Source organism: Thunnus maccoyii, chromosome 20 (genome assembly GCF_910596095.1).
Source record: "Thunnus maccoyii chromosome 20, fThuMac1.1, whole genome shotgun sequence".
Classification (NCBI taxonomy): Eukaryota; Metazoa; Chordata; class Actinopteri; order Scombriformes; family Scombridae; genus Thunnus; species Thunnus maccoyii.
Genome location: NC_056552.1, coordinates 12,397,816 through 12,425,202, shown reverse-complemented (window position 1 = coordinate 12,425,202; position 27,387 = coordinate 12,397,816). Strand labels below are relative to the sequence as shown.

The window sequence follows — 27,387 nt, the reverse complement described above, 5'->3', positions numbered from 1 at the left end:
GCCAATCAGATGTTGAGACATCAGTAGAAGTAAAAAGATGAGAGGATGTTGTATCACATTTGCAGTTTTTTTTTTTTTTTTAACAGCACCCCGTTCCTATAGCCCAGAGGCAGATGCAAGGCCGATCAAAGTCGACCTCTAGATGTGTGATCAGAGATGTGGACACATCAGTATGAGTGCAATTGCATATGAAATTCCAGGTTTGTTTTCATACAGCTACATATTTGCCTCTCTTGCCCTCCGTGCCCTTTTTCGTCTCTGAAACTGAAACATCATGTCTAGAATTTTTGGCTGGGGAGCGCTACAGTTCATGAAAAATGCATTCACTCAGCTCTTTTTCTAACTCCTCGCCTCTGATACTCTTGTCATATCATATCCATGTCATGTCAGTGTGTATATTAATTATGTAGCAAGCGCAGTTGAGGAGACAATATTGATGCATCTCCACTAGACATCCTATGTATATTACTCACTTGTCGTTGGGAAATATAAACAAGACTTAATTAAGGATGAGAAGACGCTTTTAATGTTTAGCCTTGTGAGTAAATAATTCTTAGCCAGTGTTTACAGGAAGCATTTTTTTTTCTTTCTGTCAGCTTTTCCCTCGGGGCTTCATTTTATTCTCAGAGTCTCACTCTATTCAACCGTTGTGGTCACTTTTTCCGGTTCAACTGAGGTGTTTGACCCCGGTCATCCCGCCTGGGTTTAGTTTCTCTTTTAGTCTGCTGCGCTCACAATCAAACTCGATGTATTGTCGACAAACCGCACCCAGTAGCACCTTTTTGGAGGTGTCCCAAATTGCAAAGGTAATTTATTTCTTTTTGGAAGCAGAATTATGCATGAGTAAGAGGTCATATTGCAAGATGAAATTGCTCAGCAGTTGCACATATGCCAGATCCCGTTACAGATTTGTGTTTCTGTTTATGAGTCCTCTCTGTGCTGCAATCTTATGGAATTGCGAGAGCACTTGCATATATTTCCTCACCAAATGAAAATCAGAAGCGAACACAGCTCTGGATGGTTCCTCTTGAAATACAGCTGTTTCCCTCCGGTCCTCTTCCTGCGTCTGTAACAAATGGTCTCTCAGGATTAAAACCACTACAAACACTGTAGAGATATTAATCTTCTTTTATGGCCTCATTCAAAAGTTGCATTAAAAGGAAAACACTTACACACTTGTTAAGTGTAATGCTAAGGTGGATATGTGTTCCTTGTATTTATATATTAACTTCATCGTGTTAGGAAAGCATTCTTTAACTTGGTAACTCCGTCATTGCCAACAACTGAGTCAACATTGATCCTGTGCATTCTGTAATGCTAGAATGATTGTTTTACAGCGTGGTGATTGCAGCGGTTTGGCAGGGATAATTGGAAGTTCAAAGCGTCGATCCGTGAGTGTAGCCTGGGGATAGGTTTCTGGAGAAGCTGACACTTCAGACGTATTATGAAGCCATCACGTCTAATTTGCACAGGCCTCTTTTGTAATTTACCCCCAATTCAGAAGAACAGTCTCCTGCTCTGCAGCACAATGCACACTCTGCTTGCATTGTTCACGCTCATTGGAAGAGACACTGAGTGAATGAGTCTTGGAGCTCAAATAATGTGCAGCACTGTTCCTGTCATATTTGTTGGTGTGTAATGGCTCCTGATTTGTAGCTTCCTGCAGCGCCTTTTCAGTTTGGTGCAGAGCAGACAGTGCTGCACGGTATTTAGCAACACAGTTTTCTGTGCATCCAGTCCAAGCAACTTGTTTACAACTTGCTGCTGAAGCAACTGCCTGACAGATAAAGGACCTTAAAACGTCGTATAGTCTTTGAGAGGGGGAGGAAACCTCTTCAGAGAGAGGACTGGGGTTTTCCACATGCCGCCCAGACATTCTCACACATATTGAGTTTGTCTGTGTGCATCTTTGAAGATGCAAATGTGTCAACCACATGTAACCAACCACCCAGCGAGAAGCTGAAATGCTCAACTGCCTTTCTCACGGCTCTTAAATGGCTGCCAGTGATCTTCAGCAGCTCTGCGTGTCTGTGAAGCCTGCAGTTCTTTTTTTAACGGACAGATTAGTTTTTGTGGGATGTTGAATAATTTGTGCACGTTTATCATTGAGCAAATAGTCAGTTTAACCACATTGGGAGACGGAAGAGAGTTTGGCTGTAATACTTTATGACCTCTCACGTAGCAAACCGTTACAGTAGATATGTGGATGCTTTTATAGCAATACAGAAGCCATCAATTGGTCATTCATGTAAACCAGCAGTTACTAGAGTCAGTAAATGGATTTATTGGGCTTTTTAGATCTATTTTGAATGGCGACACATGCAGTAGCTCCTTAATCAAGAGAATATTTATACCTCAAACATGCCAGCAAGCTTTGACGTCTGGTGTAAAAAAAAAAAAAAAAGACAGCACATCATAGCTTGGCATATCCTGACAGAGGAGACATTCGTAAATTATTAATGTTTTCCCTTGCACTGTCACCTATCATTGCACTATCCTTCTACTCTCGCGTTTTGAAATGCAAGAGTAGTAGTCCTGCAGTGTGGCAAGTCATGTTTCTGCCTCTCATTTCAATATCTGAAGTGAAAGGTCGGGATGATATATTCTGTCCTGCCACGGTGACAGTGACTTACATGCTACCAGTTCAAGATGGTACACTTTTACAAGGCCCACCCAGCCTGTCGAGCAAACTGATAATGAATCAATCTGTGTGAAACATTTATGGGTGCCCCCCCCTCCCACCCCCACCCCTTTTTACTTTGCGTGAGGCCAATTAGAGCATCCTCAGTGGCCCCTGCTGTCTGAGTCAGGGAAGCCCCTTGCATTGTCATATCAATATTCCTCTGTTGATCTCCAGCTGAGGCGAGTCCGGCTGCTCTTTCCACACATGCTAATTTGCATTCGCCAGCATGTGTGGGAGATGGCATGCTGGCTGCCTCTCCTCCTTGTTCCCAAACCTACTGTTGCCTCCCTCTTTCTGTCTTTTTCTACTTCTCTTTTTTTTTTTGCGAGAGAGGGAAAGGTTTCTTGATTCCTGGCATGCCAGAGAAGGGTCCTCTGAGGATTACATTGGCTAAGCCCTTATCACTCCAGGAAATTCACTGCCTGCTTAAAAAAGTGGTAGGAGTAGAAAATCAAGGGGAAGTGTTATTCTTTTTAAGTTTCTCCCTATTCCCATGGAAAGTTATTACAGGTTTGAAGAAAAGTCCTTTTTTTGGCACTCAAGTTTTCTCGTAACTGCATTTCATATTTCACCCCCCCCCCCCCCTTTTTTTTTTCCAAGCCGCTGGTAGAATTTTAGAAGTGGAAAATGTGAAGGCAGGTGCTTGAGAGAGAGAGAGAGAGAGAGAGACAGAGAGAGGGAGAGAGGGGAGGTTTAGGGAGGGCTGTGCTCACTGGGAAGCGATGTTAAACATCCAGGGGAAATGTTTGTTATTCTAATGGGATACCACCATGGTAACAGCTTTTAGAGACTCCCAAGGCTTTGTGTGGAGTATATGCACGCTTTCATCAATCTCGCCTAATTTCTTTGGGGATTAGCAAATATAATCAGTCCTTTCTCCAAGTCGTCACCTGCTTATCGACATGAATATTATGGTGAAATTTAGCAGAACACAGTCCTGCTGGATGTGGAGAAAGTAATACACAGGCCATTAATATAAATCAGAAATTGATGTGAGTCACTAAATGGATTCAGAAGTCATTAGTATTCCTTTTGTGCTGAATGACATCCCAGACAGAATAGCTTACATTTTGCACATACCTGCTTGCCTTTTTTTTTAAATCCTTACAACTGAGACCAAAGCACTTTTGCTCGTGTTATATCAAGTTAAACATGTTTCAGACAGAGGTAATGAATTATGTTATTTCCGGCTTAATACCTTTACAGGGGTTTTAAAGGCAATGGAGTGAACTCATTTACAAGACTTGGTGAAAAAAGGAAACCCTGTCTGATGAGGAGCCTCCATGTTTAAAAGGCTCCAATAACTCGTAAGCCCCTCTCAGTTTTATACCCTTTTTCTCTCCCTCTGCAGATTTCCTTAAGTGGCTTATGTGAATTGCAATTGCCACATTGAAGCCGGGAGTATACAGAATACATTTCTTCCCGGCCGTGACCAGCTAACAGCGCGTTGAACTTGTGCGTGTGGTGATGGAGAGGTTTCACACACAGCACTGCAGCGCCGTGGGAGTATAGCCTGACCTAAAGCTAAGCCTTCGGCCGGAACAGCCTTCCATCAAACTCACAACACCGCTCTCTTATCTACTGGCATTTCTGTCTGATACAAATAGCCAAGACGTGATATAGTTGGCTACATGTCATATCTGGCATTGTACTACACTCTATCTGCTCCCCCCTTCTTTGAAATATAATGCTTTTAACTCACCAGCTTCTTGCCTTGGCTATTTTTTCCATCTGTAGCAGAGACAGAGACCAGTGTGTTTGCTCGTCTTGGCCAAAGGCCAAAGGCTCTTTCTGATATAATCCCCACCATCGATCAGACTTTGTTTACTCTAACATGGTTTCTCTCCCCTCCAGCAATTAGAAGGCAACCTTCCACCTCTTGCTCCTCAGACCAGCTTTACACGTTTATTTTTCCCTTAAGTGGTAATTTTTCATGTTGCAGCTCAGCTCTAAGAAGTGTGGGTGTATATTAAGTAATGGATACTCTTCAACCAGACTGACGTGTTGGAGAGCAAATTTAAGGTTTTTCTTAAAATGTCTTTGTCTTTGAAGAGGAATTCTCCAGTCTCCAAACACTGGCACATATTGTACTGTACTATGTGTATATTATTTCGAGATGATACACGCACTCTACAGTACATCCCGTGTGTTTCATTTAGCCTGTTCCACTTAGAAATCTCAAGCACTTTGAAATATTAGAAAAATGGATGTGGCTGTAGAAGCTAAGGATGACTCTCCTGTCCGTCTGAGAGGCTCTCGTCAGAATAAATCAGGCGAGAGAGTGACTGGTCTTGGCTAAAGAGGTTTATCATCCACACAGCTTTATTGCTAATATTGTGATCACAGAGCGATGGCCACTTTAGGCTCTTGTTTTAGTGCTGAAATATTAACCTGGACCCAGTTAGTTAAAGTATTTGTTGAGTTGGAGCTGGTTTCACAAAGATTGACTTTGTGGATGTGATGACTTTGTGGCTTAGATCTAGATCTAACAAATAGTCAGATATTGATTACTGTAGTTGCACAAATCTTTCTAGATATTAACCAAGTTAAAGATTCCCTCCAGACATTTTTTAAGAATATAATATAAGAATACTATTTTGAATAAAAAATTGTCTGATAAGGTTAGTTGCTGTGTAAGTTACATATTGGACCACCATTGGCTTCCAAGCTGGTAGTGATGTCACAATATCCCGCTTTTATGTCCACGTCTCACTCAGATTTAAGGTGCGCACAGAGAAACTTTCCACTTTTCATCAGATTAATGTGACAACAGCCTTCTGGTGTCAAACTCTGCACATACATCATTCTGCACAGCGAAGAAAAACACATTTTTTATTGCAGTGGACCTTAAAAAGGATTAATTTGGTGTGAATTATTAAATTAAACTCAAGGCCAAGTCAGAAATCACTCTCTGTTGGCTACCTAATACGCTATATTTACTTTCTGGCATTTTATTTTAGTACACTCAGTAAGTTGCACATTTATGCACTATATTGTGCCCCTAAAAAATTACCACAATAAAGAAGAACATGCAGTGTACAAAGAATCTTTACTTCTTTCAACTTGAAATTCCACATTGCAATGCTTTACCTTCGATAGACATGTAAATTATCTTTATGCAACACTGCAATCAACAATAATGGAGCAAAATTGACTCTTAAATGTCCAAAATCTCAATTCACTGCTTACTACAGAGTAAACCTGAGTGTTTATTATGTAGGAAATAATGAATGAGTCAACAAGGAAAAGATTTTGTACGCGGTCTTCAGACTTTTTAAACTAAAAGCCATGGCCAACCACACAATCACTTTAAGCTGCTCAGCTCTATTCATTCCAGAAGAAAACAAACAAAAAATATCAACAGTTACAGTGACAAAGATTCTGTAACAAGCGTAGCAATACCAGGAAAAAATACAGTTACGGCAGTAAATAGTATTAATGCTCCAGTTGATGGGAAGACATTCAAAAAAGATGCACAAACACAGTGCAAGATGCAAATGAAGAACTATATTTTTTAAAAAAATATTCAAACTGGAAGACACCACAGCATTTTGAGTCTCAAAACAGATTATGAGCCTATTTTTTTCCTTGTGTAAATTAAGACTGGTTTAACCCTCCAACGTGTCCTCGTGACCCTGCCCTCTCTTGTGTTATAGTCATCTCGTCCTACAGAGAGGTAATATTGACCACATGACTGCTAATAAGCAATGGCAGAATTATCAAAGGCAAGGAGCATGCTAATACCTCTGAACAATTTTGATTTAACATCTAACACGTTTCCTCACCCTGTTACTTGTGCTTTTGGCAGACAACCCTGACGCCTACAAGCAGCATCTGAATTTCATGATTTTTTTTTAGTTTGATGCTTAAGAAACACTCATATTTTTTGGCTATGATTACATCCATCTCAGTCTGAGATGCTATTCTCAAGTGGCAGAAGCTCTCAGTACACTACGCTACTAATATTTGAGTGCTCTGAGGGAAGAAAATGTGTGTTTAGCCCAGTTGAGAGCAATAACTTTCACAATAACTGACAGAGAGAAAAGTACAGCAACAGTGGCCAACTTTTAATGGTATTATCATGCATTTACTTTAAAACGTACTTCACTTTGAAAGCTCCTCCAGTGTCTTTCAGTCTCTGTCATTTTTTTTCTTTTGATCTCTAAGATTTTTTTTTTTTTAAGTCCAGCTGAGGTATTTTCATCAGCTGTGATTAGCCGTGCACAGGTAGGGAAGTTCTCTTCACTCAGCGGTGAATCATAAAAGCAATTTCAAGTTTTAACAGTAACTGACCCGTTCTCTTAAAAAGCAAAATACCACAGCAACAACAGAATCTTCATGGAAATTATTCTTGCATCGACGAAACTAGTAAACTTTCTGTTCTCTGCACTGTTTCATCCTCCTGCCTGCTCTTCCTTTTTGTCTGTTTACATCATCTGTGTGCACTCAATATTTCTCCCCCTTGGCCTGAATAAAAGCAAAAACAATCAGAGCTGACTCGTAGTATCATCACAGCACCAGGAAGATAAAAACATGTGGAGTGAATAAACAAGCTCCAAAGTTTCCTAGCCTTGACGGTATTTCTTACCAGTTGTCATTTTCTATAGCTGTGTCATTTTTTGCATAATTCCACGGTGCATTGGCTTGGCTTGATTTGATTTAGGACCTCCACTTTCAAGGAAATTGGGCTTAGGGTATGAAAGTTCACACTTCTTGCCTCCAGGCAATTGATTTTTCTGAGCTTGATTTTAGTACTGTAGCAATACCAGTCGTGAGTGTTAGCACCATGTTGTGTCACTGAGGTCCAGAGATACTGAGACTTTATTGTGACTTCAGTGTGATTTTACAATTTCAAATTAGCACATACAAAGTTGAGGGGAAAACGTGTTTGATTTAATGCTTAAACAATTAGTCATTTATCAAGGTAAAATCCAAAACTTCTTGTTTCCAGCTTCTCAAATGCAAAGATGTCTTTGCTTTTCTCAGTTTTTTTCTCAGTTTCATTATTAGTTCAGGGTTCCTACACAGTATGGAAAAGTATTGACTTTGATTTTAGTCATTTCCAGGTCTGGAAGAATAGAAAAAAAGAAGAGAGAGTGAAAATATTTGTGTTTCCAGACTATTGCCCCTATTCTGTTTTCTAAAACATAAAATTCAGAATTTCTAAAAAAAAAAAAAAATTGATCATACAAGCAGAATGTTTTTCATGGCGTTCGGAGTAGGCAGCCGGTACAGCCAAAATGTTCACCACTGTGTGAGAGAGCACGGGCCAAAGGGAGCTTGATGATGTTGAATACAAGGCAAGAAGTGTGCTGTGCCACTGGACGGAGAGCTTCCTCGACGCCTGTATGTCATAGCCTTCAAAAACAGCCCTGCCCCAATTGCGAGTAGCCCAAGTAGTTTGAAAGAAAATATCTATTTACACAATATCTTTGTGTGCTGGTAGTTCATATCATTTGTCCAATTCCAGATATAATTTCATGGTGTTGAGCTCCCCTGGTGGTCATTATTAAGCTACATAAAGTCTGTTGCACCAGTTTCCATTTTAGTTGTTGCGTGAGTGGAGCTAATGTGCAGTTCAGCATTTTCTCTTGGTGACGTTTTGAGAATAAATGCCTGTGAGTATTACATAAGTTGATTTGTTGTATGTCAATGATAGTTGGATAACAAGTGTATCTCTTTTCAGTTGTTTCTGCAAAGATTTGAATATGTTTGAGCTAGTATCCTACTTGTTCATGCGAGGCTGTTTAGCTAGCTAAGTATCCTGTCTGGTTAGCAAGTCATGTGCTCAGGCTCACTTCAAATTGAATTGGTATTGCCTAACTAGAAACACAGCATGTTGTTGTTTTAATATGGTTGCAGTGGTTGTTTGGTTACAGTTCATAAACTTCATTCATTCAGTATAAATTATAGTAAGTCTCGAAAATGTAAAAGTATCAGATTTAGATTTTTTAGGACTTAATGTTACAAGATCAGAATTAAAGAGGCATCTCACCAATTTTACACATGAAGGTCAGCGTACCAATAGTGAGGAGTACCGCTCAACAGCATGGGTGTTTATCAGACAGGAAGAGTCTCATGAAAAGACGCTATTGTGCTGCATTGTGGGAATGGTAGGATCCAGCGTTTTTTGGAGCTCGAACTGTAGAGTCTAAAAGTCAGCGCTCTTTGTTATATGTCTCTTGTTGGTCCCCAAGTTTTATGGAAGTGCAACACTAAATGGCTGAAGTATCCGTTTTAAACACAAACAGGACTGTGAAATCAGAAATAAAATTGCCAGTAAGAATCATATAAAAGATCACATCCTAGAAACAACCTAAAGTGACACTTTAAAGACACCAGCAAGCATCATGCACGCTCAGCAAAAAAAAACAACATATTTTTGTTTGCTGCTGCAACTTTTTTTAATTTGGCATTTAGGCAAAAAGCTGTTGATAGCTGTTGGTGTTTTCATCCGGTGGCCATCACATTACAGTTTCAATTAGAAGATATTTTTTTAAAACAGGCATGAATAATTAAAAGTTCCCTGTCTGCCACGTGTTCTCCTGTTTTGCTGGTGCTGAGCGCACACAGTCAGAAGTTATTATTAGACTGAATTTAAGCAGCCCTGTGTCCTCAGCTCTGAGCAGTGGGCAGCAGGCTTCTGCATTGAGTTTGACAGCCTTCACACAATATTGTGCAAGGGCGCTCCCTTAGCTTCTCATGCTGGTTAAATGTAATATGGCAGATGGATAGTATTTGCAGGGAGAGCGGGGGTCTCACCCTCCCTCTCACTCTTTTTTTTTTTTTTTTTTTTTTTTTTTGCCGTCTCTTGCCAGTGCCTCAGACATTTCAAGGGGGAGAAATATGTATCAAATTAACTCTTAGCAACGGGGCCTCTGAGCTCCCTGCCCTTGTCTTTTCAGCAATCAAAGCTTTGTTATTTTAGTCTTTCAACCAAAACCAAACTGGATTCAATGGCTTCAGCAATTACCTGTAATTTTCCAACCTGGTGCGCTAGCTTTCACCGGAGCAACTGCAAACAGTGAAAGATTGTCTCCTCAGTCCCTCATTTTAGTGTTTAGTGTTAAGTGCACTAATTCATTTACATCCACAGAGTGGTACATTTGGAAATGTTCACTTCTCAGCAACAAGAGTGTCTGCTGAGATTTTGGTTTCTGTCTGTGTGCAACCTCCCGAGTCACTGAAACTAGAAACTCCTCTACAGTGTCAAAACTCTGACACTGAACCTCTGCTTTATACATCTGACCCATATATTAATACGTCTTTTCGTGCCAGTTCAGAAGAGACAACTCTGAAGCCCCGACATCTGTTTTCACATTGCAGACTTTTATCCCATTTTTCCATCGACCCCCACAAACTCCCTTTTCCATTCCTCATCCTGTTCTCAAATCGTGTAAGAAACTACAGGAGCTCAACTTGACTCCAAAAGTGTATGCATGTGTGTGTGTGTGTGTGCGTGTGCGCGAGCGTGTGCTTGCGAGAGTCGGAGTGATGTTTCCCCTTCAGAGGTACTGAAGGAGAGAGAACCGCTTGCACTAAAATGCTAATTAAGTGCTGTGTGGCAGACAAGGACACTTGAGAGTGTATGCATTAGTAAATTTTAACTCCCTGCAAACCAAACAGTTTGTTCTGGGCTAATCTCCCAATGATGGAGGTAAGAACAACAGTAGAAACAAGAGAGCATAAACATAGATTTACTTTAGAACATGAGGAGAGAGAGAGAGAGAGAGAAGCTTGGCTTTCTTTTTCAATAACAAGATAACACAGTTTTAGGGAAGAGAAGAAAGCATCTCTGCTGGCATCATTTTTGTTTCATCTCTTTACAGAGGTAACATATGGTATCTGTAAGGGAGAGTCAGTTTGTGCTATGCGGTGAATTATTTTGTGGATTAGTATTGGCATTTAAATGCTCTTGGCTTTAAATCTTGTCTGTTTTAGATCTTAAGTACATTCCTTGGCATCCCACTCTCCCGCTCAGGCTGGCCTCTTCCCCCGGCCAACACATTTTTGAAACTGTAGAGCTTAACAGGAGAGCAAAAGGCTGCCATTTGAAAAGACCCTGAAGCTGATCTCAAATTACTTTTAGTGAGATGCCACTAAAATCAAACCAATTCTTCCAGTGTTGTGATGCCAACAAAACCTTAACCTCAAGTTGGGGTTAAGAACCCTTTTTTTTTTTTTCTTTTTTTTTCCGTGCAAGTAGTTTCCTCCGTTACTTTACAGAGTGGAGGTGTCTGAGGTTAATGTAATTACGGTCTCTGATGGTTGTACAAATTGCAGTGTGACACACGCTCCCCTCACATGTTCTGCGGTTGGCTCTAATGTCTTGTTTTATCCACACTCATTAGAACGACCTTGTTCAGGTATGTTTAGTTATCGCCCTGACCTTCTAGCTACATCTCTATATTTCACATACACCACAAGAGACCTTCACGACATCGGGGAAAAATATCCGCTCACTTGAAAATCGGGTAATATTTAAACCAGAGAAAATGTTATAGAAATAAATACTGCAGCAGTTAGTAAGTGATGTCTCTGCCCAGTTGTTAAATCCAGCGTTTGTGGCACATTTATGTTGCCCTGGAGATCCTGGCTGACATGATAGCCCCCTTTCCTCATCTCCGAGCAGCCTTTTAAAAGCACAGCCCTCCCTTATGTTTCCAGTACAGTTGGCCTCCCTCCAGCTCCCTCCAGAAGAAGTGGGTGAATTCCTAGATGTCTGATAAGCTTCACCAGAACATGATTCTTAATGGAAGAGAGAAGAAGAAGAGGCAGATGCTATCAGCGCGGTCGAATTGCCTTGCAGTCAGATCAAACATCCTAAAAGTGCATGGAATGCTGAATCATGTCGCGAGGTTGTTACACATTTATCTTCTCTGTTGGCTTAATTGAACTTGTTTCTAAATGAAACCAACTGGCCGTTTCAATGCAAACAAAACATCATTAGCATTGTGAAAATCTCAGTTGCTTTGTAGCTTTTTTCCTCCTCTCATTTTCCTTTGAAACGAAAAGCTTTAAATGAGCTCTTTTCATCCTTGTAATTTTTTTTTCCTCCACTCAAGGCACTTTGTGACACCATTAATCACTTACCTCTGTTTGTCTTCTTTCTTTCTGCTGTTTATCAAGCCAGAGACTGACACAGATTCCCCCCCCCCCGCTACCCACCCACCCCTCATCATGTGTGAAGGTCTTGTTTGTCCCTGTGTTTGTGTGTAAAACAGCAGGACCTTCAGGATCGGAGAGTAAAATATATCTTGCAACACTGGTGTAGCGTGCCAGAGGTGTCTTGATGGAGATGGAGTCATACTGAGCTAATGAAGCTCCAAACCTCAGCTATCGATCCACCTCGCAACGGTGCTTTACAGAGATAACTGAGGAGGAGAGCAGTGTGTGGCATCACGCACGCTCTGATCTGTGTGACATCTAATTCTGTGTAATGAACCCTGTGCACCAGAGAGCATGATGGGGGGCTGTTTATGGTAATGACAGGGATAGCATGGCCTGGGCGGTTTTTGAAAAGCTTTGCAACACTGCTGGTTAGCTCACAGGGCTTTCCTGACAGGAGGAATTTATCACGGGAACAAACGCCTCAATAAAACAACTTGAAACAAAGTCACTTTACAAAGTTGTATATATGCTACATTTTATGTCTACATGAAGTCCTCTCTGGTATATTATTGTGCAATTTGTGGTTGTATAATGTTATTTATATCACCTGTATTCATGCTACTTTTTAACATTTCTACTCTGTATTTCTTCTTCTGTAACTCTACCATTGCTACTCTTGTTTACTCTCTACAAGCGAGAACTATTGCATGCCTGTACATCCTTGAAGAGGGATCCCTACTCTGTTGCTCAATAGAAGTTTTTATGCGATAGAAGTACCTGAACTGAGGCTCGAAACGTAAAGTCACATTAGCCTTCCCTCCACTCACTCAGCCTAGAGAAAAGATATGACATCACTGCACCGATTCGGGTGATAGATAAATATTGAGCAGCGAAATCACAAACTGTGAACAGTGTTTGACAGCAGCGTGACATTGTACTAAACAGAGTGAAGGCACCCAGCTAGAATAATGACTTTTTTTTTTTTTTTTTGCCAAACACAGTGCATGAGTGTTTCTATTGGATATTCTATCTGAATTTACAGGTTAGAGTTGAACAAAGGTTGAACTACAGTCTACTCACGGCGGCTGGAGATCACACCAAAACAAGGAGCGCTTCCTGGAATTCGTAAGTGAATGGGGAGCATTCACTTCAAAAGGAAAAAGATATCAATGCTTGTGTGACTGCAACTTTAGGCTGTTAGAGAAAAGCAATGGGCTGTGTTGGTGTTGCTACAGGTGGAGGTGAGAAGATGAAATACAATTCAGGAACATCCTTGACTCACAACTACCTACCTGCCTACACATACAGCAGATACAGAGCGACATTTGCATTCATTTGGAGTCGTGTTTGCGGCCATCTGGTGAATGTAAGTCCAATATTCACCTTTCATTTTGATTTGGTCCACCACCTCCTGAGTGAAAAGCCACCAGCGGGTCGCCAACTTCACCTGTTTGCAGCTTGCTGCTGAGCAGAGAGCCTACTGGGGTTTTATCAAAACTACTGCCTGCTGAAATATAAGAAAATTCTGCTGATAAAAGCAGTAACAACAGTAAAGTTGTGGGCCGTAACACCAAAACAATGAGATGAACGTTGCTAAAAAGCTCTCTAGAGCTGAGGGGAATTGCTCCTCTGAGGGTTTGTCACCATGACTGACCCCTTTCACTCACATTTCATCCATTGTTATTATAAAAGCAATGCTGAGAGACTTTTAAGGATAGAGAGTCTCTGGGTTGTTAAGCCCTCTGAGAGAAACGTATGATTTCTGGCTGTATAAATAAACTTGACTAAGATCTGGGGATTTGAGGAAATTTGGTGTGATTGCAGTGGCCATAATTACTCTTGTCTCTGAGGTGGTGATGGTTTAAATTCTCTCCATCATTCCTGAGTAATAGGAAGTGTCAAACAAAACCTTCATGACACAGTACTTTGAACACTCCCCCTTATCCCTGCAGAATTAAAATAGACCTGGGTTAAAAGAAGAAAAAAAAAAAAAAAAAGCTTTTCCTTTTTCCATGACCACCTCTGCTGCTGGTGCAAATGAAAATGCCCTTCCCAAAATAGATCATTTTTACCCTTCAGATGTCCACTTTTATTTTAAGCCCGGTGACACCATGCCATCCATCACACCCAGCTTTTCAGATGTGAGCAGCCCCGGGGAAAACACTGATACAATGCAGGGAACGTGTGATAGCGTGTTGCTGCTGTGTCGTTAGGACCTCTATGGTTAGATTACCACTAATTTCATCTCAGAGTAGCATTTAGACATTTTCTTTGTGTGAGTAAAGTGGAAGTCATTCCTCTTTTTAGGGTAAACATTGAAAATGGATGCCCTGCCTTTCCAACTCTTCCCTCAAATTACCACTTGACATGGCCAAACATCGCTCCGCATTATTGTCTGCCAGGAAAATGCATTTCTGAATGCTTTATTGAATGTTTTGACTGGGTGGAAATTGTACGAAGTGTACCCAGCGCTTTGATCATCTTGACCTGGAAATGTGATAGTCACCCCACTTCACAGGGCTCTCTGACACCTGGGAAACTGGATCTGGTATTCTTGATACATGATCTGCACCGCAGTACTAAAGACTTAAGTTCTCCTGTTTCGGAGTCGGCAGAGACTACTGATGGGAACTGAAATTTCACATGGCTCAGACTGAGGCTTTTTTCCCCCCACAAAGCCACTGGAGTCACAACATTTGGAGCCTGGTGGAAAAAATGGCCTGTATGATTTTTATGAACGGGATTCCTGCAGCATTACTTTGACTTCAAACACAGAAACACAAAATGTTTTTTTATGATGATGTTGATAGACTACATAAAAACATGTGCACTGAAAGACGGATATACTGCAGACTTCAGGCTCTTCGAGACATCAGTTAGATGTTTGTAATTGTTGTATTTAAGCATTTTCATTTGACTAACCCAAATGTATTTTTGGGTTAGTTTGCAAGGATTCACAGAGTTTTTTATAGCGAAGTTGGGCCTAACATCATAAAGATAAATATGCTTTATATACTTAGGCACTATTTCACACAGCAAATGCTTTTTATTTAATGAGTGTGACTATTGTTTAGTCACAACTCATTGTTGTGCCTAGTAACTAAATTGATCACTTGATAAAATGCATGAAAATGACTAATTATGTGTCATTTCTGGAAGAAACACAGAGTTGTACTGATGATTGGCTTTAAAGATTATTGGTTTTTTTTGTCTGTCTTGAGACTATTCTCACTGTGTTTTTCACATCTGTAAATAAATTGTATCAAATCAAAATGGACTTGATTGCTCAAATGAGAATTAAATCAGTCTGTTTTAGTATTTCATGGATATTCATTCAGGAATCAGTTAATGTATTTCAGTTCTGATTTCTAAGTGATTTAATGTGATGGCACTGGCAGTGGTAGTGAGGTTAGAAGTAAATTACACAGAGCCAGTGTGTGATTAGAGAAGCTGTGGCATGGCTTTTAAAGTTCACCACCCCTCAGGATATTTGATCGAGCTGCCGGCCTTTGATCAGTGTTAACATTACGGTAACCATGACAGTTTATTTTCAACTACCAAAAAAAGGCCATTTGTGTCAGAAAACAATCTCCCCTTCCTCTGACACGTTGGCACACTGCAAAAGAAAAATGTCAAGGTCAGTGATGGGCCATTAGCCCAGAGTGAGTTTCTTTTGTGCTCTCAGATCCATTGAAAACAACTTTTTAGTCTTCAACAGATGGTGCCGTGACACAGCAGCCACAGGTGCTAACCTAGGCCTTAACTTAAAGACATTTCCAAAAAAAACCACAGGACATGCAGCACTGTAAGGGAATGAGAATGTCTACCCGGAGAATGAATGACACCATCAGTGTGTAATAAAGAGTTTCCCTGCTTAGCACGGCTGAATTGTAATGCCTTGTACATTTGATTGACACCTCAGTCACCCTCTATTCATCGGTATTATACTTTACCTTTTTCTTTTTCAGGGAGGTCGCTCCTCCGTTGCTGCAAATGTCATAGTGCTTTAATGAGAACTGCACTGTAGCCCACAATAGAAGCTTTTCAGCCAGATTAAATGTATCACTGAGCTGAAACTTTCCTTTCCTCTCTCCCCCTTTTGCCCCTATTGTGACACAGTGGTTTTACAGAGCAGCTTGTTGCTGAAAAACAAGGTTAAGAAGATCAGTATCAAAGGAGGAGTGTTTTTGTGTGGCTTGCAGGAGAGTCTCGCTTCAGGTTTCCACCTGAAACACAAAGGTGTTTTCTTACCTGATTTGTATTCATTCACACAATGAGTGGACCTGCCTCTCTTGTTTCCAAGTAAGGAGAGTCCAGACGAGACTTTTGTTCGCCCTATCATCGGATACGTGCATGTTGCTTCCTCCAGTACGAGCCTTGGAGCCCAGCCATAGGCTTTGTCCTGGATGGATTTTTTTCCTGCCCTTTTTCCTCTTCTTTGTTACACTGTGTGTGTTCTAAGAAACCATTTCAGACAAATGTTTGAGCACGACTGCTGCTTTTTTTTCTTCTCTTTTGCTCCTGTGTTATTTCAATAATACCATGCCTTGTCACCCTAAAATTTCCTTGTCAGAATTTAAAACCCACAAATTAGCAGTTTAACGTGTTTCAGTCCATAGGAGCCCGCAGTTCAGTCCTTTCTGGCACATGTTTGGCTGTCAAAAAACAGATAAAGCCGCCTGTACAGCAGTGCTATACAGATTATTTTGTTTGGTTCGGTTGAAGTGAGTCAAACTGGTATGATGTAAGTAAATATTATTGTCTCATTTTCAGGGGTTTTTCCTGACGGTGTCCCCGGAGTCAATCCTCAAAGTGGCGAAGCACGCTTCAGATAACAACAAAATCTTCTGCATGAACCTCTCAGCACCTTTCATCAGCCAGTTCTTTAAAGAGCCCTTGATGAAGGTCATGCCCTATGTCGACATCTTGTTTGGCAACGAGACGGTAAGTGAAACAAGACATGTTTAGGATAGAGATTCTGTTTGCTACCACATTGTTGTGATCTAGATATACAGCACATGCTTTTTTTGTGTGCACTTATTTCCACAAAAGAGGTTATATTTTCAGTCATTTATCTCTTTTTTGTTGTTTTTAGTTATTTAGTAGGATATGTCAAAAACCTATTAAGTATTTAAACATAACGAATTTGAAGGATGAAGCCGAATGACTCTGGTGATATCCTGACTGTCACCAAATTTCAGGGTTTTTTTGTTCAGTTTCAATACCTTTGATAAAATACCTACCACACTAAACTAAAATAAACATTATACCTGCTAAACGTCAGCATCTTAGCATTGTCATTGTTAGCATGCTAGCATTTAGCTCAAAGCCCTGCTGTGCAGTACAGAGCTGCTAGCATGGCTGTAGACATATTTTTCATCACTCATGCAAATTTCCAGTCTTCAGCAAATTTAGTACATAACACCCCTTTCTCATAATATTCCAAATTCTTGTAGACTTAGCCTATTAACACTGCAATAACTCATTTACACCTTTATGTGATGCTACTGAAACATGATGAGTTGAAACAGCAATTCATTTTCATACAAGATGCATAGTTGTCTATTAATATCCAGAAAAAGATGCAGATTAGATACTACTGAATGTTTTCTATATATATAACAAATTCAAAGGATTTGTGGAGGTATGTGCTCCCTGAGTGCTTTGTAGTTTAAGACTATATCCTCTCACCTTGTTCTAAGCAAAATGAAATGACATGTCTTCAGTTTCCTTCCACTCTCTGCTCTTGTATCTCCTCAATATCCATTTAACTTCTCACTTATCACTGCCCCATAAAGAGATGAATAAGAATTAGCCCAGTAATCATTCATCTCAATCCCGTCACCATTTCATGCCAGTTGATCCATTGATTTTTTTTTTTTTTTTTTCTCGGCTCTGTGGAAGTGAGTAGCTGGTTGGGGGTCAAGCTGTGGTCACAGACCGTGGTGCTGCTGGGAAGTATCCTCTAACAGGCCAGCTGAGCTTGACTCGGAGGCACCGCCTGGACAAACTGCACCTTTGGGGAGGGGAGCAGAGGAGTGGATGATCACTGGACTGAACTCGCCTCCCCACTGCTAAAGCTACTAAACAGAGCCCTTTTTTCGGGTTAGAGATGGGGTCCACAGACCAGGACAGAACTGGAAAAAACTGCTCAGCATTAGAGGATTTATTGCTGTTGCTGACTTCAGCTTTTTCCTCTTTTCTTTCCTCTCCCTCCCTTTTACATATGCACCTCTCTCGCTCCCTAATTGCTGTGAGGAACGATTCTGTCTCCTTAACCACGGTGTACATTTTGCAAGCGTTATGTTTTTTCGGGTGGGTGGTACTGTAACTGTTTGCTTAAGAAGTTTGCTCACACCTCCAGTCATTACAGTTTAATGACTGGATAATTGCAATGTATGTTTGTTGAAGGAGATTATCTTTTGGAGACTCTGTCAGGGCTTGCTCTCCGGAATTGAACCCGGCCAAAATAAGGGATTCAGCGGGAAACAGAGCAGATATTCACCACTCAGCCGCCTCAAGCAGTGAGGTCTTCCAGGGTCTATATAGGACTAATGCCTGTCCAGAGTGTTTTGACTCCTTTTGGCCTTCCCCCTTGTTGGCTGCTGGGAGGAGGGAAGCGGGGGAATGACTGCTTATACAGTCGAGCCCCAGACCTCCCATTGTGCACAGGCCAGACAAGGTTGGCGGTCATGCAGTGGTGCATGGTGAGTGACAGGCAACAGGGCTGCCTCGCCCACGCTCGCCCCCTCCAAACCCCCCCCCCGGCCGTCCTCTCACCCCAACTTCCACCCCCCAAAGTGATGGATCAGCCTCAGCCCGCGATGCTTTCATAACAAGTCAGTGACAGTCAGGATCATGCAGACTGACTCCTCTAGCCTTGCAGAATGTGCCATAAGGGAAGGCTAATATGTCTGCTTGTCTCTGCCTTCCTCTCCCACACTTACTGAGTCATGATACAGAGCTACACACACTTGGGGAAATATGTTTAAAGCAGCTTTAAAATATGATGTTTTGAAAATGACTAATAGTACTTTTGGGCAAGATTAAAGTCCTTGAGAATCGAGTTCTGCATTATTTGTCATGACTTGGGTTTTATTTCAGTCAGATCACAATTCCATTTTGATCGTTTGACATTCCAAAACAGTTGTACAACAACACAGACTCCAAAAAATGTCAATAGCCTCTGTTTCTTTTCTTGTTTTTGCCTGCTTCTGATGTTGAAAGTGTCTATGTTTCTGACTGAGTCTACCCTGGGTAATTCTGCTGTAACTCGATCCTGCTGGTACTTGTTTGAAACCTGGCATCAGCAGGCCCTGCCTGGCCTATCGGCAGCCTCGTACTTATATAATAGTCTCCCATCCATCCTGTAATTACTGCCTTTTTGGGGCATAGTGTAGTGTCTGTTCCCTCACTGGCGGGGTGGTGGAGAGGCTAGCGACGCCGTTTCTGCGTTGGCAGGGCCTCTGAGATGGTGCCGATGGAGGCACATAGACATCAGACGCTACTTCACTTAATTGGCAAACATGTCGTGTGATAACCTGGGAACAGTGCAGGCCTAATTGAGTCCTCCTGTGCTGTCCCTCTCTCACTACCTGACATGGAACCCAGGGCATTACATTTCCCTCCATTTAATGGCTGCAGTTAATTAGGCCCGAATGAGGGAATCATTACCGCTGGAAAAACCACATGCCAGTGGATTCGCCGATAAAATTAGCCACAATTTGCTTTTGCTATTTGAGCATAAGAGATAAACCACACAATGGGGGGAAAGGATTGGACCATTACCGTTGGATTTGTATTGTGGAATTTAAGACATATCATAGACAAATGGAACGATTAATCAAGACTGAATTAATCACCCTGACTGATGTTTTTTTAAGCCAGGACTCATAGCTTTCCTAATTTAGATCATTTCATGTGCTTGGGCTCTTTTTTTTTTTTTTTTATCTGTGCAAATGGTTTAAAAATGTGCTTCCTTAATAAAACGATACCGCAGATGAGGAGCTCAGTTTTTTTTGCCCCTCAGCCAATACCCAACAACGTCCTCACTCCTCTGCCATTTAACATTATATACCACCCCCATACAGGAGCTCCACATGGCTTCCATTGCTGTCCAATGCATTCTGCAGCTCCACACTCAGAGGGAGCTTATTTATATGGGTCCCAGCCTCGTCTTCCAAACGAGAGACAGCCATTGTAATTGAATACTCAATAGGTGAGCCATTTAACAAAAGTGGAAATGGCATTCGGCTATGTATTAATGTGCTTTGCTGAGGCAAAAGGGGCCATCATCATTTCAATGTTCAAGCTGTTTTAAAAGAGCATTTAGCCTGCCATCTCTCCAGGCCATGAGAGCAAAATGACACGGATTTCTTCCTCCTCTGTACTTTGTGTGAATGTTCCTCGCCTAATATTTTGTATGGTTATCTCGCTTATTTTCCCATCCATCCCTCAGCACCTCTCCGTGATCTAGGTGGAGGGATACAAGCAGCTCTACAGAAGGTTATTGTCATGAAAAGCCCCTCAGGCGTTTTGGCTCTCAGCCCTATTTTTCTCCATCTGCATGCAGTGTGTGTGTGGTGGTGGGGGCTCTAATGATTTTTCCAGGACAGGCTGAAGTGGGTGTACAAGTATATATATGTGTCTTTGTGTGCATGGAAAAAAGACAGGCGGAGGAGATACACGGGCAATATGGCGTCATTTCTTAACATCTCTCCAGATTCGTCATCTGGCTTTGTTTGTTTGATAGACTGCTTGGAAGCCTTATCTCTGTGGCGAGGCCCGTGGCTGTTTATCGCCTCAGTGACGTGTATGGGACCGTGGAAGTGCGCGCTCTCTGCTGTCAGTATGTGTGGGTGATGGCAAGTTCACTAAAGACCCCTTAGGGTATGAGGGGTGTTCTCGCAAAAAAAAAAAAAAAAAATAGCAGAGTAGGAGAAAGAATTTCCCCTTGACAGCTCACCCACAGCGGACTGGAGATGTGCTTCTCAACGGTGGCTTGGGGAAAATATCCCGTCTCACTGCCTAAAACAAAGAGATGTGAGAGCCAGATTAGCGTATTACCGAAACAGCTTTCCTTTTAGGCTCTTCTCTCTCTCCTCCTGTCAGAGCTGTCTGCAGAGAACGGGGAAGAACATGAGACATTAACCTCCATGTGTTTATTCACAAGGCCCCACAGGCCAACTGGGAGGATGAACACAGAACCATCTCTAAAGCCGGCGAAGCGGAACAATCACAATGTGTCATTGGAGGAAAAGACATGAAGTATTAGCTGCTGCTCTCCTTTGTGTCTTTCACAACTGAATTTTAATTGAATGTGCTATTTCTGTGATGAGTCACATGCCTTCCGTTCTGAGCCAGAGTACATTGACCTTCAGTGTGACGTACAGTCAGTGAGTTGCATGATGAGTCATAGCGCGCATTAACTCTGATGATTTGCTAAATGCAAAAGCTGCCTTGTTTTATTTTCATGTGTGTGTGTTTTTTTTTTTTTTTTTTTTTTTTTTTTATCTTAGATCAGTGGTTCCTAACCTCTGAATCAAGTCTCCCAAGACGCAAATTTAAAAAGACTGGAAATAAGAAAAAAAATCATTCTGCTATACATTTGATTTTTTTCTGACTTCTCTCTAATCTTTGCTTTTTGTTGTTGTGCTAAATGCTAACATCAGCATGCTAATATGCTCATAATGGCAATGCTAACATGCTGATGTTTATCATGTTAGCATGTTAACATTTGCTAATTAACAAAAAGTATAACTGATGCTTATGGGAATGTCATTAATGTTGCAAGTTTTGACCTGATAATGGTGCTGGAGGAAAAGTCAAAGGATCACCAGTATGATTACAATTCATCAAAGTGTGTGCCAACCATCCAACCCATCCACTGAGCCGTACCGTTAGCATGGTTAAAACAATTTAAATGAAACCATCTGAGAAGGAAGTATCACTCGAGTTTAACTGCTTGCAACTCATTGACATATGAAACCTCTGACAAGAGGTTGCGAGTAGTCATTGCTTGGCTTTAAATTGAGATTATGTAACTTTTGCTGAACAGCGCTCTCTGTGGTCACAGGGCATGTGGTTACAGGATAATGGCACATTGCATTTCCCTTTATTTTCCTAAATTCTTTCGACTCCATTGCTTTAATTACACTGTAATTAGTTGACCTGGCTGAGAGCGAGGCTGAGCACTTTGAGGAGATTTTGGCTCTGTGGTCATAGTCGAAATTGCAAGTTGATGCCCACTGGCCCAAAGACTTTTTCCCTTACGCAATCATGATAAAAGAAATGGCTGTAGAATGATTAACACATTTTTCTGAGCATCACAAACACTCCAAGTTGATCATTTGTACCATGAGAATTTGAGCCATTAAGTCTGGAGGATCCATATTAGTAAATTATGTTCATGCAATCTGTGGCTCAAAGGAGTGTGATGCATTTTATCCATGGGCCCAAAACAGAGAAAAACTTTTTTGAAAAACTTTTATTGAAATAAATGGGGTCTGTGCCACCAAAAGGAAACAAGTCTCCTTGTGAGGTATTTACTTTTACAATTGAAATTTTTATCTGTGACATGCTAATATGCTAATATATCATAACAGTAGCACAAGTAGTAAAAAGTCATAGAGTCAGAAAACTGACTCGCTAATATCAGTTATACATTAATATCCATCTAAAGCTTAACATTAGCTAACAGTGGCTACCATAAGCTTTTGGTGAGGCTGAAGTAGCAAAAGTGTACTGAATTGAGCGAGGGTGCGTTTCATTGCTTATAAATTCAACTTTTCGTTTGTAAGAGGAAGATTATGTTATTTCATCTGTCAAAAATTAATCAGTCTCACTTTAATGGGTCACGAGACAAAAGGTTGTTAGCCACTTTTCAAGATCACATAGTGTCCTGAGTGTATACTGTACAGGCAAAGAGATGATTCAGTACAGAAGAATGATCTCTCCAACATTCCTCTGTTTTTCCTGGCCTGTCTGTTTGCGAGTCATGGTACTTTAGGAGCCAGCATGGCTCCACCAGAGGAGTCCGACTAACCACTGTAATTGTGCTGTGCCGAAGCCGCCTTCCCCAACCCTGGGATTGAACCATGAAATATTCGAAAATGCCGGGGTTAAGAGACGGGGGTCTTTGGCAGTCCAACGTGAAATGTGAGACCATAGAGCATCTTTAACAAGGAGGTGGATAGAAAGCCAGCCAGTCGGGCAGCCAGGTCACACGGTGGAGTCCTCTGAAGGAGAATAATTATGGATGTAAGAGGAGATATTGCGCTGGGAGCAGATCAATAGTGCCCACGTTCAGCTGGCGCTGAGGCCAGTGTATTTCTGTCACAGCAGGAGAGAGTGCAGGATATCAGCTTGTTGCTGGAGGGACGTGCAGAAGTTTGAACACAGGCGGGCTTCCCAGATACCGTTACAATCCTCATGCCTGTCCTCTTCCCAAATCACTGCTGCTTGGAGTTTGGCTGGTTGCTCTCCCCCCATCTCCAATCCTCTTATCCACACAGAGTTGGCGGGAGTACTGGCCTTTGTCTACTCATGATTGTATTCCCACAGTCCAAGCTATACAGTCATGTTTTCCAGTGTCATTTGGAGGACTCCCCTGTCCTCATGGTTAGAAAATTCTGGATAAGAAAACGACAAAGACACAATCAACAAGCTTAATCTACCCACCCGTAAAACTTAATTAATTTGCCCCGTGACATGGCTAATGGAACCTATGGATTTATTTTAGAAATGCTGCTCAGCACAATCTGCCCAGTGCTTCTACTTGAGTTGAATGAAATGATTGTTTTCTAATTTATTGTGGGTCTTTTTTGTTGCATCATGCCAAGTATTTCCTTCTGGAGCAGCCATGTGGTTATTTTGCTCTCCAGCACCATCCATCACATGTTAGCTATGTGCATACATGTGAAATGATTTAGCCTTGTTGTTGAAGGGCCCCTGCCCTCCATGTAACTTTTCATCTGGCAAATGGCCGTCCTATGCCACATCAACAGATAATACGTTGGACATCATCTCAATTCACATACATACATACATCACAATTTCATTCCCATACGTGATGCAAATTATTGTTGTTTGCAATGCCACACGCACTTGCACTCTACGTATATTGTTTGTCCTTTATATAATCTGTATATTGCTTATATATTGTGTATTGTCTTTAAATAATATGTATATTGTCTGTATTGCTTGAGAGACACCAACGGCCAGAGTCAAATTCCTTGTGTGTGTTAACATACTTGGCCAATAAATCTGATTCTGATTCTGATTTTTGTATGGCCAATTTATTCAGACAAAGCTCCCTGTCCCTTGTGCCCACAAATGGTTTGAATTATTCCGAGAGCTTTTTTTTTTTTCCTCCCTGGGTTTTTCATTGTCTGAAGCATGCAAGCTCATGCAGAGCAGATCTTTATTTCTCATTAGGAGGTAAATAGAGCAGGCCAAATGCTCATATGTTTATTATACACACGAGGACATGGTCACTGTTCTCAACAGTTGAGTGCAGAAAAAAAGCTGTTTGCTTTCTTGACCTTTGTTGCCTGCAACCACATGTCTGTTGAATTTACTGGATAATAAGCTGCAAGAAACTGATAGACTGCAAGGAAGTTTGGTTTAACCTCATCAAAAGTTTTGGTAACACACATTTAAGACTGTTTTTATCCAGAGTGGAAAAATAAATGTATAATCATAATCATCACATCATTCACAGATCATTATTTGAGGCAAAGTTTACATAGAAAACAAGAAAGAAAACAAAAGAATAATCAAATAAGACAACAAACATGACAGCAAAATTGCGAAATCAGAAGCATTAAGAGCAGCCGAAAAGTCAGCTTCAAATCTCTTACTTGTCTCAGCTTCTCATCTATAATGTTAAATATTTGTGACTAAATAAGTGACAATCTGTATTAGCAATTAATAATTGATAAAAATCTAATCTAATGTAACCTAACTTGCTTCATCGTGAGTGTGTAGGAGTGTTTTGATCAGATTTAAATCACGGGAAACATAAGCAAACAAGGAATCAAAAGATTGACGACAGATTCTTATCTTGTTACAGTCTAATAGGTGTGTGGAAACCCCGACATCCGCTTTTTCTTTCTAATTCAAACCAGAGAGAAGAAAAAATACAAATACATAAATCTCTCATATATTTGTATGTTCATGCACTCTTGGATCCTATCACTGATTTTAAAAAAAAAAAAAAAAAAAAAAAAAAAAAAGCCCAAGGTTTATAACTCAAAGGCATTCAAAGAGTTTAAACTCCACGAGTGCTGGACAATTCCCTAACTTGCTGTTGCTCCCCAATCACATCCTTAAATTTTATGATAAATTGAATTATTGACCCTGAAAATGTGCCCCAAAGAGCTGGAATCAATCAATCAGCTTTTATCATCAAACTGTGGATCTAAAAAAGTAACTTAGCTGGACCTAAACCATCGAAACAAGCAGACAATCAATAAAACTTACCGGAGCAAAAGTAAAACTTCACTTTCAATTGTGTTAGCAGCTCGTATTTCCTCAGGTAAGTTGTTCCAAAGTTTAGGGGCCTTAATTGCATTTGCTTCATTACCTTTTGACTCCAGCGTCGAGTCAAACGGTCAGTATCTGTTGAGTAAAGACTATTACTTAGGGAGATAAAAGATCCATGATATAAGCTGGGATTAACCAGTTTATGTTGTAAAAGTAATCAAAAGTCTTTAAATTCTAAATTCAGCTGCAAATTGAAGAGGAATTAGAGTTATAAGAATTAGCTAAAAGCTGATCTGACCAGTTCATCCACCATTTTTCCTTCATCCACTGTCATTCCTTGAGAGATACCCAGTCTCTGGTAGTCTAACGTTGTGCGCTGACCCCTTGTTAGAGCCCAGAGGTGAGATGTGTGATAGAAGCCCTTAGTGCTGATAAGGCCATCAGGCTGATAACTAACTCCTCCCCGCACAAAGCTGCTACTGCCGCTGCCACTGCTTCCATTAGCCCCACCAGACCGCCTAAATGTCTGCCTGTTCCCTCCGCGCTATCTGAGGTTACATCCTCTGTTCTGAGCCCCTTATGCAAACCCTGCTTTTCCATTCTGAGATTGCTATCAGTGGAGATATTTATGTACTGCACATGTTTCCGATTGTTTAACCTTTGGACCCGTGCTGTAGGTGCTGCTGCAGTCCCTGTGGGCTTGCTAAGAGACCTCTCTCCTGCCCTTGTAGGCAGACTGAGATAGATGAGAGCAGAGGCTGTTGCTAGAGGTGTGTAATGGACTGGCAGGCAAGGGCACTGTTGAAATTGGTCACATAGGTCAAGTCTGCACTTGCTTTCAAGTTTTCAAGACAAATATAATCAGAAATGGATTTAAAGGGAAATGTTCAACCAAGTCATTGTTTTTTTTCCCCCTTGATTCTGGTTCTATTTTACATAATGCACTTATCCAGAGGCCATTTCAAATTTGCAGTAATATCTAATGAATTGGCATAATTTGACACTAATTATGCTGAGGAGTTTGCAGACCCTGTAGTGCTGTGTAATAAAACTTTATAGCCACTAATTTTTACACAACGCATCCCCTCCATGTGTGAAGTCAAAAACTTTTAGTCACTTACAAGATTTAAATTTTAAATATGGTTGTCCTGAGTCATATAGCCCGATCCATTTCCAATTTGGTTTCCAAAATGCCCCATCATGTTCCCTTAAAATGCTGCAGCCTCACAGCATTGCGATTGACTTTACTGCGGACCACACACACACACACACACACACACACACACATAAACACACACACACACAAAACAGCCAGCAGGTTCAATTTATGCTATAACAGCGAGCAAAAAAGGTGCAGATGAACCAAATCTCAAAAGTGTTGCCATCTGCTGAAAATTGCAAATGAACTGAAGTATTTTGTTCATGCTTTAGCTGAACAGAGGCCAAATCCTAGCACAACACATCCATACTGACACTCCTCTCACCATAGATAAGCAAAACACGATATGACACAATACAAAATATAATAGAAAAACATTCAAGGGAAACTGTGATGCAGGCTATGTTTTCTTAATGCAGAGCTCTTAAACTATTAAATATATTTGAATTGCTTTACTAGTTTAATGTAGTGTGCACTGTGTAGCTGTAGTATGCAAGAAACAATCTGCAAAGAGTATACATGTAATTCAAATAAATATTGAAACAGAATTTGTATCAGGTCCACAAATATTAATAGACATGAATTGGGGACTACTGAAAAGCAAAGGTAGCATTGTAGTTTACAGCAGTGCATTATATAACGAACATAGCCTGAGGTGAGCAGAGAGATTTGACAGAAGTTGAAAATAAATAACATCTTACGCACTGCAGAAGGTATTGTAAATGTAGATGTTCTATCTCACAACAATACACCATCTGGTGAACAGTGTGCAGAGTTGAATGAAGTTGAGGGAAAATAATAGAGTTGTTTTAAAAAATCTCACTTGCTATTGTAGCAGGTGTTTCTTGTAAGTGCTTTTTCACAACTTTGCTTCAAGACATTAGAGAAATGCAGATAAGAAGTCAAATTCTAGGTAATGCATTTGGGAGTTGGAGGAAAGCCCTAGCTG

The 27,387-nt window shown here is 40.9% G+C and overlaps 1 protein-coding gene across 4 annotated transcripts in view; it reads left to right on the top strand.

Moving 5' to 3' along the window:
• Positions 1–27,387, top strand: part of LOC121886596 (adenosine kinase-like) — a 108,634-nt gene that overhangs the window by 60,891 nt on the left and 20,356 nt on the right. For all 4 annotated transcript variants that reach the window (XM_042396702.1, XM_042396704.1, XM_042396706.1 and 1 more), the window contains one exon: positions 16,568–16,738. In XM_042396702.1, the coding sequence (XP_042252636.1) occupies positions 16,568–16,738 (171 nt within the window). The remainder of the gene's footprint in view (positions 1–16,567; positions 16,739–27,387) is intronic.